This window comes from Actinia tenebrosa, unplaced genomic scaffold (assembly GCF_029948245.1).
Source record: "Actinia tenebrosa isolate PJP-AT-01 unplaced genomic scaffold, QUT_ActTen_1.0 PGA_scaffold14__42_contigs__length_11649687, whole genome shotgun sequence".
Classification (NCBI taxonomy): domain Eukaryota; kingdom Metazoa; phylum Cnidaria; class Anthozoa; order Actiniaria; family Actiniidae; genus Actinia; species Actinia tenebrosa.
In genome coordinates this window covers 6,329,165-6,343,309 of record NW_028292574.1, presented here as the reverse complement: position 1 = coordinate 6,343,309, position 14,145 = coordinate 6,329,165, and the positions used below count along the sequence as shown (strand labels likewise).

General features: G+C 41.1%; 1 protein-coding gene across 1 annotated transcript; it reads left to right on the top strand.

Moving 5' to 3' along the window:
• The first annotated feature begins 2,516 nt into the window (after nt 1-2,516).
• LOC148911327 (uncharacterized) lies at nt 2,517-5,143 on the top strand. The gene is made up of 3 exons (XM_089029307.1): nt 2,517-3,441; nt 3,924-3,978; nt 4,277-5,143. Exons 2-3 carry the CDS (start codon nt 3,956-3,958, stop codon nt 5,073-5,075), a joined length of 822 nt encoding a protein of 273 aa, XP_088885433.1. The 5' UTR covers nt 2,517-3,441; nt 3,924-3,955; the 3' UTR covers nt 5,076-5,143.
• The last annotated feature ends 9,002 nt before the right edge of the window (nt 5,144-14,145 follow it).

The following is a 14,145-nucleotide window of genomic DNA, read 5'->3' as shown; positions in this document are numbered from 1 at the left end:
GCGTTAGGTCCAAGCTTGGGTGTTTATCAAATGAAACTGCGGGTATCGGATAAGTACTGGTACCCAGCAATAATTCCTTTGACCAACCTTGCACGGGCTTATGTTCAACATATGTTGGCTTAGGCTTATGTTCAACATAACCAGAATTCTTCAGTTGATCGTCTATCTGATTAACCAGCGTAGGTTTCAAATCCTCATTACTGTACATTCTGGAGCCGTTATAGTAAATACCATCGGGCCTTCTTTCGAACTTACTAGCATCCGCGTGCGGAAACATCTTCCTGAAGGCCCTCCAATTCCAGTAATCCCTGTTGTCGTGATGTGGCTGCTCCTGTATATCATTCCCAAAAGCGTCGTACATTAGTATATATAATGGATGTTATACCATCAGCACCTCCACTCTATCCTGATTTACCTACAAAACCCAATGAATTGAATGCCGAGAACTTCCGCTTGAATAAGGCAAATCTAATCCTCGCTTACTTAGAGGGTCAAACGAAGCACTATGAGGAGGTCAGGAAAAAGTATGCTAGAGCCCGAAGCATATTACATAAAATCGCGATAACTTCCGGCTCCATGTCCGTGGCGTTAACGGGCTCCGGCGTTGCTACTTCGCTTACTGGGCCGGGAATAATCGTTGGAGTTCCTTTGGCCGGCGTTGGGGCAACCTGTGGTATTATTTCTGCTGTTGCTACGGGTATTATGAAACAGTTGTCAAGCAAAATATCAAAACACGACACGACAATAGCTCTGTCAAGGGCTAAAGTAAATACGATCACTGACCTTGTCTCAAAGGCTTTGCGTGACAGAAAGATAGACGACGTAGAATTCTCGCTTATCTTAGCCGAAGAGGAAAAGTACGAGAAATTAAAGTCGGACATAAGGAACAAAAAAACAGTCGTAAAAGATCTTTCCGAGGAATCTCGCAAAAAGATCTACCAGGAGGCAAAAGAAGAGCTTCAAAGAAAGCTTGCTCAGTAAACATCTGCTTTGAAAAAAGCAAGACAGGATTCTATTTGCATATTGAACGCCGGCTGTCTGGTTCATATGCAAATTAATTTCACAAATCTATTTCACAAATGTGAAACGTTTTCACAATTGTGAAAGAAAATTGTGAAGGTTTTGATTGGCTGAAAACATATGACGTAATCGTTCACTATCTTCTTGGAATCCATCCTAACAGGGGGTGGTTGGGGTCTATCTTGTAAAATATTTCGTAAATTACGTCAGGGTAATAAGGAATATCCTTATCCAGCCGACAAAACATCCACTCGGCTTTTGTCATATCAGAAACCTCGGGAATAGACTTACCGGTAATTTCAGACAAAAGATAGGGAATAGCTTTGTAATATTTCCCTAGTTTTAATTTTTTCAATGTCTTCCGTAGACTTTGTGGGGTTGGCTCTTCTAAATGGTCTATGATTTTCTTCTTTACTTCGTTGTCTAAATATACCGGTCGATAACCTTGGATATGACTCATCCAGTCCCTAAAGTATTTTATTCTTTTGTATGGCGTCTTCTTACGACCTCCGTTGGAATAATATTGTTCCCTGGTAGCACAAGGCACGGCATTACGAATATTTTTACCGCACTCGTAACACTGTGCTGACGTGTCGTCTTCTATTTGCATTTTCTTACCACAACAAATATACTTATTTGGTTTAGTAGGTACAAACTTGGGTTTCAAGCACTTTACACAGAAATCATAAACAAACTCTTTACAATCTTCGCACTCCATATATAGACTAACATATTTGCGCTGTTGCCCCCAACCACACTTGGAGTGGGTTGTTTCCGTAGGTGGATTTTTGACACGGGTCTTGCCCGTGTTGAGATTGCGCTGGAACCCCCATTCCCTATACTACTGGTGGGAGACTGGTGCTGATACTGGTTAGCCTTCTGTACCTCTAGTGTCAGTTGAGTCAGGGTTTTTCCCCATTCTCGTTACCATATCCTCCTCGGTTGTCTCGGCTCTGGGAAACCCTACAAATTCTTGCAATTTGATTAACTTTTGAGAAGAACGATATATCTACTAGATCTATTGGATAATCGATGTTTTTATTCCTCATTTGTAGATTTCACAAAGCCAAAGGCTTGTCCATGCTTGTCTTGACTAGCTTGTCTTGGAAAGAGTTCGAGCATGCGCCCTGAGGACGCGGTCGTAATATTCCTTGCTTCCGGTCGTAGGGTTTTCCAACGACAACCGAGGAGGATCTGAGAACGAGAATGGGTTTTTGCCAGTCTTGGATGCGCGGGGAGTAGGGACGAGTTCCAAAACAGGAAAAATTACCAAATTGACTGAACTGAATCTGGAGGGGAAAAGGGACCGTGAAGTGTCTCTTCTCGTCAAAAAAGCAAAATTATGGCTAAGAATTGGTTTTGTTTTCCAACTGTTTTGTTTTCCAACTGTTTTGTTTTTGTTTGAATGTTTCTTTGTTGATTTGTTTGTTTGTTGGTTTGTTTGGGGGGGGGGGGGGGTTCCTTTTGTTTTGTTTTGTTTTGTTTTGTTGTTTCGTTTTGTTTCTTTTGTTGTTGTTGTTGTTTTTTTTTTTGTTTTCCTTTTTCATCAAGTTTGATACTAGGATAATAAAGAATTCTTCTGATTCTTTGACATCCTTCATGTGACATTGCGTGTCGTTAAAAATAGTATTGAAAGCAAAAGCGGAAGGTTTATAATCTTAGAAACAGAAATTGGAGAAAATCCAGCTATTGTCGTAAATATTTATATTCCTAAAAACCTGTGACGTTAGCCAAAGCATTTCTTTAAACGTTCATTACCAGTCTCCCACGGTTTTTTAAGATATGAATTAGGTGGACAGATATTGGCATACGCCTTACTGATTTAAGATGATATTTTTTTTTTTAAACTTACATAATATAGTGGTTATAATATAGGACAATACGTGGATTATACAATACGTTATAAAATAACAGTAAGAAATTTCGCGTTCTGATTGGTTGGGAGCGCTTGTTTTATGCGGAAAGCACACAGCACGCGCGCGCACTTTCAGTTTATCTTTGGGTGCCTCCTTCCCGTCCCCAACCAGTAATTCTCGGGTTTGATTCAAGATATTTTCTTCAGTATTTCTCCCTCCACAAAACCTAGCACGCCAAAAAGGACGTTTGCATGATGGCATCATTTGACTCCCAATACCGAGTTGCTTCGTGATTTTTTCTTATTTTTGAATTCGTATTCCCTCATGAGAACAGTAAGACGATTGGTGCTTATTAACCGAACAAAAGAAAGTGTGCAATGGAGTCTCGTAGTTAAGGTCAATAGACTGATTTAGCATCGGGACGGCGACGCCGAAGACGACGTGACGGCGCGCGGTATGGACTGGAACTAGCGGTTTTTAACTTCCGGTTTTCGAAGCGACGTCCTACACGTCCCGTTCAGGACGGCGTTTGCAGTCATTTGACGTCGCGAAGAAAACGTGAATAGTAAGTAGTCTTTAATTTACTTTTATAGCCTAGAAGGTGATATAATTAAACAAATGCTTGACTTAAAATACTTGCCAATTAGTTCACTAGATAATTCAATTCGTCTACAATTCATTTTACTTCACGAATGGAAAGAAAATACGTGGATAAGCTTACTATCAAGCTAATTAGCGAAATGTCACAGCTTCTAGTTACCGGTGTAATAAAACTGTTGCCCCTGGAAATTGTTTTTGAATTGTTTTAATGAAGAAATTTTAAAGAACAACTCGACTAGGTACTAGCTTATCAAGGTTATTACTATTTATAACAACAACAACAATTAATGTTGTGCTTTAAAGTTTTATAAATATTCATATTTTATCACATCTTCCTCGTTGTTTTTTCATTCCAGTGATGTGTCAAGAGGACTGTTTTTATCGATATTTTAGTCATATAAGATTAAACTTTGTAATTCTAATTTTTCTCATTTTCCATTATAATAGCCCATTGTAATAGGTAAAAACGAAGAAATAGGATGGAAGCTGAATCAAAGAAAAAGTAAGGCTCACTGCATAATAAGACTACAAATTTAATATTATTTACAATGTAAACACCTCATGCAAAAATAATCATTAGAAATACCATTTAAATTTGTTTATATAATAACAGAAATTATATTATAAAAACAAAATAATTAAGTATAAGCTCATAAAATATTAAGTAATCTAAGTATAATATAATAGCAATATATACAATGGTACTATACAATCATAACACTACACTTTTATCTCATGATCAACAAAAACGTCATGAGCTGTTTTATAATTGGCTTATATTTTTCTATCTTTATTTATAGGTCAGTAATGACTTGGGGTGAAACTAAAGACTTGATGATGTTGAGGGTGATCGCAGCAGAGGGAGTTTTTGTACATAAATTTGGTAGCAGGGAAAGAGGCAAAACCTGGCAAACCGTTGCCGAGGAATTAAATGCCCAGCCAGGTTTTGAAATAAATGCGAGATCAGTAAGAGACCGGTATACTATCCTATCAAAAAGACTCCAAAAGAAAAATGCAAAAGAAAAGAAAGAAAGTGGTGGTGGAGGACAAGAGCCAACTGAAATCGAAGAAATATTAGAAGAACTGGCAGAAATTGCAGACAGTACAGACAAGAGATGCGAGGAAGAAAGTGAAAAGAAGAAGGAATTGAATGAAGAAGACAAACTCGAGGCTACAGATATGAGGGATAAGGCTATGGAGAGGTTTGGGCAAACAAGGAAAAGAATTGCAGCGGATCACGATGCTGGAGATGATGCCACAAAACCAGAGAAAGTAAAGAGAAGGTCTTCATCTGATACACTTGAATGGCTTAGAGAGAAGGGAATAGAAGACAGAATATTGAAGGAAGAGGAGACAAGACAGAAAAAAGAAGAACTAGAACTTCTGCGGGTGCAGCAGAAAGATCTTTCCAAGCAGCTCATATTGCAGCAACAAAGCCAGCAGGAGCAAACAAGGCTGATGCAACAGCAAATGGCTCAACAAATGCAACAGCAGCAGGCACAACAACAACAGCAACAGCAGCAATTTCTCATGATGCAACAACAGATGCTGGCTGTGATACAGCAGCTAGGTCATTCAAGTTCACAAAAAAGGGACTAATATTATTGTAGCCTAAGTTCCCTTTCTCTTTAGTTTGTGGGTTTATATATATATATATATATATATATATATATATATATATATATATATATATATATATATTCATATTTATAATTATTTATATATCATACAGTTATATATTACCTTTCACCTGTATGTACTTCATGCCACGTGGCACAAAAGGCTTCTTAATTATTTATTGTGCAGGTACATTTATATTCAATATCTTTACAACTTTGGGAATTTATGAACCTATAAATATATTTGACATTTTGAATAAAGTAGAATGCAATAACAAAAAAAAGATAAATAAATTATTTACTTTCAAATGTATTGCAATGTCAAGTTTGTAATGTCAAACAAATGCTATTCATGTGTCTTCCATTAAAAAAATAATTTGAATGATAATAAATGTTATTTGACTATCCTTGAGGAAAAAAAACATGTAAAGCATTACATTTCATTCGCCCTATTTTCCCTAGATGTCACAGTTTCCTCATAAGGGGACGAAGTGATTAAGAACAATAAGAATTTGGAGCTCTGATGTACCTGGTTTTCAAACATTTTATTAACTGTTTTTCCCAGTTCTGATTTCCGAGTTCAATTTTTGCAGTTTTTGTGTTTTTGCTGTTTTATCCTCCTCCCACAAATAAACACGATTCTTTGTGTAAATTAAACCGAATTGTTTTGATAAAACATCACACTTTCATAAGGTAATAGCAGATACAGTAAAAAGTCCCGCATATAATAACCTCCACTACTTTTCCAAGTCAGGTTGTTATGGTTCTTAAATATTTGGAATCTAGTGACAAATCAGGTGAGTAGGTCCATAACAGGTTCTTAAATTTACCAGCCAAAAACAAAAATTCTTAGATCCTTAGCACATGCTTTGCACATTGCCAAAGCTTTATGCTTTAAAGTGTACAGCATATCAATGATAATTGAATTTACATGGTCTCATTTTATTTACATATTGATATTTCAAATGTTTATATCTCCAAAAAGGAAATTTGAAATACAAAAATAATGCAACCATACTACTACACTGTTCACATATAAGTGATTTTGAACATAATAAAAAATCTTTGATATCCACTTTAAGCATACTTAAGAAATGTATCATTTTTCATGTTAGATTTCAGCCTGGTGATTCTGACATTATCAACTGGTTCTCAAATGGAGTTTTTACTGTAGTCTGTATTAAAGTTATACTCTATTACCTGCAAACAGTTATTTCATGTCGTGGCATTTGGATCTATCTAAATGTAAATATATAGATTGAAACAACAACCCTAAATTTAAATTTGGATTTTTGGACTAGCCTAAATATACACATGATTTGAACAAAATCATCATAAACTTAGCACAGAAATGTCCCATATTAAGATCTTGTACAATTCCACATTGTGAAAATGTTCGAAATACTAGAAACCAACCATTACAATAATTTACACCTCAATAATGTTTTTGTCTCAAATGGATAAGATGAAAGCAAAAGTTTAAATTTGACATGTCATATTGCACATTTTTCTTGTATGATACGTTTTTCAGCTAAAAATTTTTAAAAAATGTACATATAGAATAATTCATTTTTTCAGTTTCTATACATTTCATTAAAATGACCAATTTTCAATCCAATTCCATCATCAAGTGATAAAAAGAAAGAAAAACTGAGATCTTGACACCATAGAAATGAGATCATCAAACACAACAATTGCAATTGGACATTTTTTCATTTATTGTGATTTAAATACTTTCAGTTTAACAAAATGTGCATAAACATCAGAGTATGATAATTATCATTTTGTGATTGGAGCTCATTCATGAATTTTGTACATTATCTACACAAATTGAAATGTGAATCAGAGACCTTCACAGCCTAACATATTTATATGTGAAAGACCTTCACTGTCAAGCATATTTATATGTGAAAGACCTAATTCACAGCCTAACATATTTATATGTGAAAGACCTTCACTGTCAAGCATATTTATATGTGAAAGTCCTTCACAGTCTAACATATTTATATGTGAAAGACCTTCACTGTCAAGCATATTTATATGTGAAAGACCTAATTCACAGCCTAACATATTTATATGTGAAAGATCTTCACTGTCAAGCATATTTATATGTGAAAGTCCTTCACAGTCAAGCATATTTATATGTGAAAGTCCTTCACAGTCTAACATATTTATATGTAAAAGACCTTCACAGCCTAACATATTTATATGTGAAAGACCTTCACTGTCAAGCATATTTATATGTGAAAGCAGCAGGTAGGGGGACTCGCGGTCACCCCCCCCCCCCCCCCCCCCCCCCGGAATTACGTGGGTATTCCCCGCGCTCACGTAAAGGCGGCCGCCGCGGGTATTACCCGTAAGGTCGTTCTGGGTATTGCCTGCGTAATTCGATTTGAAAAGCTCTCTACGGGTTTTACTGGTGCCCCGCATTACTAAGTTAAAATAGTGTCGCAAACAAAGGTTAAAATATTTCCTAGATATAGATGGACGCCATCAAAAGCATTCAAAACAAAACTGTGTGCAAACTGCGAACTCACGTATTGGATCGTTTGGACGCCGACTTCGCCTTCACGACATTCACAGAAGGAGACACAGAAGAAATCATGGACGAAGAAAGAGCCGAAAAGATAATAGACCTGATGCCTGAAGGTAATTACCGTTTACAGTTAACGTTCATAAAGTATTACGACGGCGAATGGATGATAGAAAGAGGTCGTAATCCTATTCGGGCGTCCGGTAAGCAGAGCTTGTTTGTCCTAAACAAAAATACCAGGCCCGGAGCGCTGGTAGGCATCGACATGTTGTTCTACGAAGTTGCTTACCCTGTTACAGTAGTAATCTACGGTGCGTATGAGATTAAAGAGCCGGACGTCAAGAAGTTGAAGCCAATGCGACATCCCGGCAACTGCGTAGGAAAGTTAGTCAGGGAATTCTTTGAGGATTCTTCCAGAGGTGGTAAGCTTACCCCAAAGAGGAAAGAAGCTATCAAGAGATGGGAAGATGCTACTCATAGGGCTGGAGCTACCATAGACAACATCAAAAAGCTAGAAGTCCTTTTAGAAAGGCGAATACATGTGAAAGATGTCACAGACGGGTACATTTATCCTGGGACGCATAAATACGGCGGCAGAGGCGCGCCTATAGTCATCTACCAGCATAACGGACACGCTTGGCGAGAACTTCGGTTCCCTAAGAAGAAAGAGACTAAGGTCTACGAGAATTCTCCATTGGCGGAGTTAATCCATGAGAATTCTATTTGGCTGATGGATTCAGAAGGAAGTCAGTTTATGACGCAAGATGGTACTCTTTACCGCCCCGAAATCGAACATCTACGCATCCAGAGCGCCTGCGAAACCCTTGGGGAAGACTTCTCAGACGAGGTCCTCAGCTCTCGTAGCTTGGACTTCTTAGCTGCCAAGAAGAGAAACGGCTGGAAACCTACCCCAAAAGAGTTCAAAGATATCTCCAAAGCGTGCGTAGAACACGGTCATGGAGGTCTTTGGAATATGGAGTACGACGAAGACGAAGACGTCTCCTTAGACATGAAGCATTGCTATCCTGCGTCATTTAAAGGTCTTGGCGGCTGTAAGGAATATTACGACCGCTACGGGCATCCAGACTCGCAATTCTTTCGTGTGTCCTTAGACGGCAGCTACGACGCGCCAGCAACGGGGTTCGTCAGATTAACGTCTTGGAAGTTGGCTAGAGACTTACATCCCATAATTTACGCATGGTACGGGAAGCATCTACAAGAGAAAGAATGGATACCCATACCGCTGCTAAAGTTCCTTGAAGAGCGTAAACTCCTGAAATACACAGCGCATGAAGCCATACTTTGCCATAGCGCCTTCACTAAATGGTTACCAGAACACAACCCAACCGCCCGAATTGTCATAGGAAAGTTCACCCAGGGCGCTAAGGAGGGTGAAAAACATATGCAAAGGCGCCTAATAACAGACGAAGGCGAACTAAGCTTCCTCATAAAACGTGCCCACGATCAAGGAACGATGGTGTCTGTAGAGAAATGGGATTACCTCGTAGATGATAAGCTGCATAAATGGAATGCTTTGTGTTACTACCAGGACCATCGACCGCAGTATTACCATCTGCGTGCCAGCATGCTCGCATATGCGCACATTAACCTATAAGCGATGCTCCTGCGGTTTGACAAAGAAGATATCCCCCGCGTAGCCACGGATTCCCTATACGTGAAACCGCACGTGTTGGAAAAGATGAAGGAATTCTACACTGCCGATGAACTTGCAGAAAGTGGCCAATGGCGCGTCAAAGATGAGGAGATAAGAGCCTGGAGGGCACGTGTAGAGTATCACGGCGAGCACACCCGTGGTTCCGTAGCGCCTACCAAAAAGCCTCTACCTTCAGTTGCCGACCCCATTTCCTACCAACGCTTCTCTTACCTCTACGGTACGGGAGGCAGCGGTAAGACGACGCGTGTGTTAGAACTCTTTCCTAAGATAAAGGTGCTAACGCCAACGCACCGTTTGGAAAGAGAACTCTGCGAAATGGGCCACGACGCTCAAACGTACCACAGCTTCTTTCGTTGGAATGGCCAAAAGTGGGTACCTGAAGCCATCCATGACATACCTCCGGTGATACTTTGGGATGAGATTTGCACCGTGCCTTTGGAAATCCTGCAGGAGTTCGTAGAGTTCCTTCGCGGGAAATGTCAAGTAATATTCGCCGGAGATCCCTGCCAGCCTCCTCCAATATCCGGAGAAATGCCCCACGAATGGCTAAAGGGGTTCGTAGACCATGCGGAGGAAATTAACACCGACTACCGCAGTAAGGATCAAGTAAGAAACCTGAAAGCGGAATTAAGGGGCCTTAGTGATGCCGAGCAATGCAAGACACTGCGCAAACGCGTACGAGCGAAGAAATACGAGGACTTCCTTTACACATGGCATCCAAAGGATCTGGTGCTAAGTAGTAAGCGCGCAGCACAGTCTATCATACAAAAGGATTTGCTAAATATACACCGAGAGCGCTTCCCTACGCATCCCGTACCTGTTTGCTACAAACCCCACGACACCCGCATGCAAAAAAGAGACGTCTGGATACCTGGTACCGACATCCAACTGCAAAATGCGGTAACGCATGATAAAGCCTGGGTGCCCATAGAAAAGGTGGAAAAAATAACCTCCCATCCAGACTGGCGCTTGGGCTATTGCATGACAGTCCACAGCGCGCAAGGTCTTACCATAAAAGAAACCTTATGGATCATAGACCAGCGGCTGTGTTGGAGCAACCTTATCTACACCGCCGTAAGCCGCGTAGAATATGCCAAGCAACTAAAAAGAGCCTGGGGTCCGCAATTGCGTTACGACCGCACCCCAGAAGACATAGCAAAGGAGAACATTGCCAAGAAACTCCTTCGCTACAAGCGGCACGACGAAGAAAAAAATATGACGTTCGACCTATGCGTGGACGACGTCTATAAGAAAGGGGCAAAGTGTGCCAAATGTAGCATACCTCTACTATGGAGGTTTGACCCAAACGACGATCAGCAGTTCTCCGTGGATCGTATAAATAACAAACGCGGGCATTGCAGAGGCAACGTAAGACTGACATGCCTAGAGTGTAATCGGGCGCGTGGAGCAGCACTACTCTGAGTCTTTGGGACTATGAGCAGTTCTTCCTTGACAAATCCACGACTTGGGCCATCTAGGTAATACAACACGGGTTGCCCTTCCTTGGTGACGGACTTCGAAATCTCATACGTTTCCAGGGACCAGTTAGGATCCGTGGCTCTCTTACTGCCACCTTCGAGTTCCCCCGGCTGATAGAGGTATCTGACCACTATGTTGCGGGGGAGCTTTTTTTCCTTCAGTCCGACCGCCCTTGAGCTTCTGACGAAGGACTTGTGCTCCACGTGTTTCTTTTTTGTGGCATCCCTTGGTTTCATTCCCGTAGCCCTGGCCGCCTCGTTATTCAAAGCCGCGACGACCTGGGGGAGCCTCTGAGTCCATTCCCTGTTGCGTTTGGAGGGATCTTCCAGCTCTTTCCAATACTGGTACCCAAAGAGACGCTCGGCCAGGGTTTTATTGAATCTTTCGACGATGCTCTGACCCCTGTGGTACTCAGCTTCGGCTCTCCTAATCTTAGTGTCGTGGTCTCTCAGGGTCTTAGTAACGACGCCCATGAACTCCGTCCCCGCATCCACTTGCAGCAGCTTAGGCCATTTCAAGACGCGCTTATAAATCCTACCTAGGGCTTCTGCGACTTCCCCAGAATCCTTGCTGGTTATGGGTTCGGCGTCCTTGTATCTGCTTGCGATATCAACTACGGTCAAAGCGTATTTATAGGTCTTTCTTCTCACCTTGTCGTACGGTAAGAAAAGCAAATCCGCCTGATGAACTTCATTAGGGGTATTTACGGTAAAGCTGGGCCTGGGAATGTACTTGGGCACGGGAAGATAAACCTGCCAGAGGGTTTGTTTTCTTAGCCAGTTCTTAGCCGTTTCTTCTGATACCCTGGCCGCGGTCGCGAGTTTCTTGATGGCCGACGCTCCTCAGTAGTATAGGGGATGGGGGTTCCAGCGCAACGACCACCGGAGGATTACCCGTCTAAAGTGAATTCCTTGATTCGTACCGCGATTACCCGCATCCCGTGTTTATGTAGTTAAATATGTTAGTCTATATATGGAGTGCGAAGAATGTAAAGAGTTTGCTTATGATTTCTGTGTAAAGTGCTTGAAACCCAAGTTTGTACCTACTAAGCCAAATAAGTATATTTGTTGTGGTAAAAAAATGCAAATAGAAGACGACACGTCAGCACAGTGTTACGAGTGTGGTAAGAATATTCGTAATGCCGTACCAAATGCTACCAGAGAGCAGTATTACGCCAATGGAGGTCGTAAGAAAACGCCATATAAGAGAATAAAATACTTCAGGGACTGCATGAGTCATATCCAAGGTTTACATCCGATATATTTAAGCGACGAAGTAAAGAAGAAAATCATAGACCATTTAGAAGAGCCAACCCCACAAAGTCTACGGAAAACGTTGAAAAAATTAAAGCTAGGGAAATATTACAAAGCTATTCCCTATCTTTTGTCTGAAATTACCGGTAAGTCTATTCCTGAGGTTTCTGATATGACAAAAGCCGAGTGGAGGTTTTGTCGGCTGAATAAGGATATTCCTTATTACCCTGACGTAATTTACGAAATATTTTACAAAATAGACCCCAACCACCCCCTGTTAGGATGGATTCCGAGAAAATAAAAATGCAAAACTGGCGTTTATTTTGCCAGAAACCCCACTGGGGAATGCATCGCGCAGAACACCAAGCTATCCCCAGTGGGGTTTTTTGCATTTTGGGCTTACGGGGCTTATTTCATCCCGCGCCAGAGGCCCTCTAGTACATACACATATATCTTTCTTACGACCCACCAGAGGGTGAACTCCGGACAGCGTCCCGAGACACCCCCTGACTTTTCCAACTTTTCCTCGCGAAACCCCCCATCGCGGGGTTGAATCGCACTTTCTACCCCTCCCCCCACGGTTGCTGTGAGTGGGGGAGGCTTTTTTTTCACTCACAGCAACCGGTCCAAATGCATCTACAGCGAGGCTCGAACTCGGGACTTTAGGCCTCCCCAGCCCCAAAGTCCACGATCACAAGCGAACGCCAGACACATCTGGACGCTTATGTATGTGAAAATTATTATATTTAATTTGCATAATTTCTAGACTGACGTTCGATATGTAAATAGAATCCCGTCACGCTCTTTTCGAAGCAGATGTTTACTGAGCAAGATTTCTTTGAAGCTCTTCTTTCGCTTCTTGGTAGATCTTTTTGCGAGATTCCTCGGAAAGATCTTTTACGACTGTTTTTTTATTCCTTATGTCCGACTTTAATTTCTCGTACTTTTCCTCTTCGGTCAGAATAAGCGAGAATTCTACGTCGTCTATCTTTCTGTCACGCAAAGCCTTTGAGACAAGATCGGTAATTGTATTTACTTTAGCCCTTGACAGAGCTATTGTCGTGTCATGCTTGGATATTTTGCTTGACAACTGTTTCATAATACCCGTAGCAACAGCCGAAATAATACCACAAGCTGCCCCAACGCCGGCCAAAGGAACTCCAACAATTATTCCCGGCCCAGTAAGCGAAGTAGCAACGCCAGAGCCCGTTAACACAACAGATATGGATCCTGAAGTTATCGCAATCTTATGTAGCGTACTCCGTGCTCTGACGTACTTTTTTCTAACTTTTTCATAGTGTTTTGTTTGCCCTTCCAAGTAAGCCAGGATTAAGTTCGCTTTATTCAGACGAAAGTTTTCGGCGTTTAGTTCGTTAGGTGTAGTATAGGGAACATCTGGGTACAACTTAGGTGCTGATGGTATAACATCCATTATATATACTAATGTACGACGCTTTTGGGAATGATATTGAGGAGCAACCACATCACAATAATCGAGATTACTGGAATTGGAGGGCCTTTAGGAAGATGTTTCCGCATGCAGACCCTAGTAAGTTCGAAAGGAGACCCGATGGGATTTACTATAACGGCTCTAGGATGTACAGCAATGAGGATTTGAAACCTACGCTGGTCGATCAGATAGACAATCAACTGAAGAATTCTGGTTATATCGAACATAAGCCCGTGCATGTCGAACCTAAACCTAGTTGGTCAAAGGAATTATTGCTTGGTACCGGTACTTATCCGATACCCGCGGTTTCATTTGATGAACATCCAAGTTTGGATTTGACATTGAACATGCGGATCTCTAACAACCATTCCTTTCCGTTAAAGGTGCGAGATATCTTCAAAAACGTGCCCATTAATCATACCACCGCTAAGGAATCTCATGAATGGTTAAGTGGTCCTAACATGCGTTATTGGCCGCAGCAGCTGAACTTCGCGGTTTGGTGTGCCACTAGCGGCTGTGGTGTAAGTGCAAACTTAATGAAGAATTCAATATTTATGTTTCATTTTCACTTTACGGTTAGAAGAATACTGCATGAGATGGGCGTTACTGCATTACCAGGAGATGCCACGTTTTATCCAAGAGATAATAAATACAACGTTC

What these genes read in the sequence shown, in the direction of transcription:
- LOC148911327 (XM_089029307.1), top strand. Translation starts at nt 3,956, where the DNA reads ATGGAAGCTGAATCAAAGAAAAA. An exon ending in GAAGCTGAATCAAAGAAAAA is followed by an intron (nt 3,979 to 4,276) that starts GTAAGGCTCACT and finishes CTTTATTTATAG; the next exon opens with GTCAGTAATGACTTGGGGTG.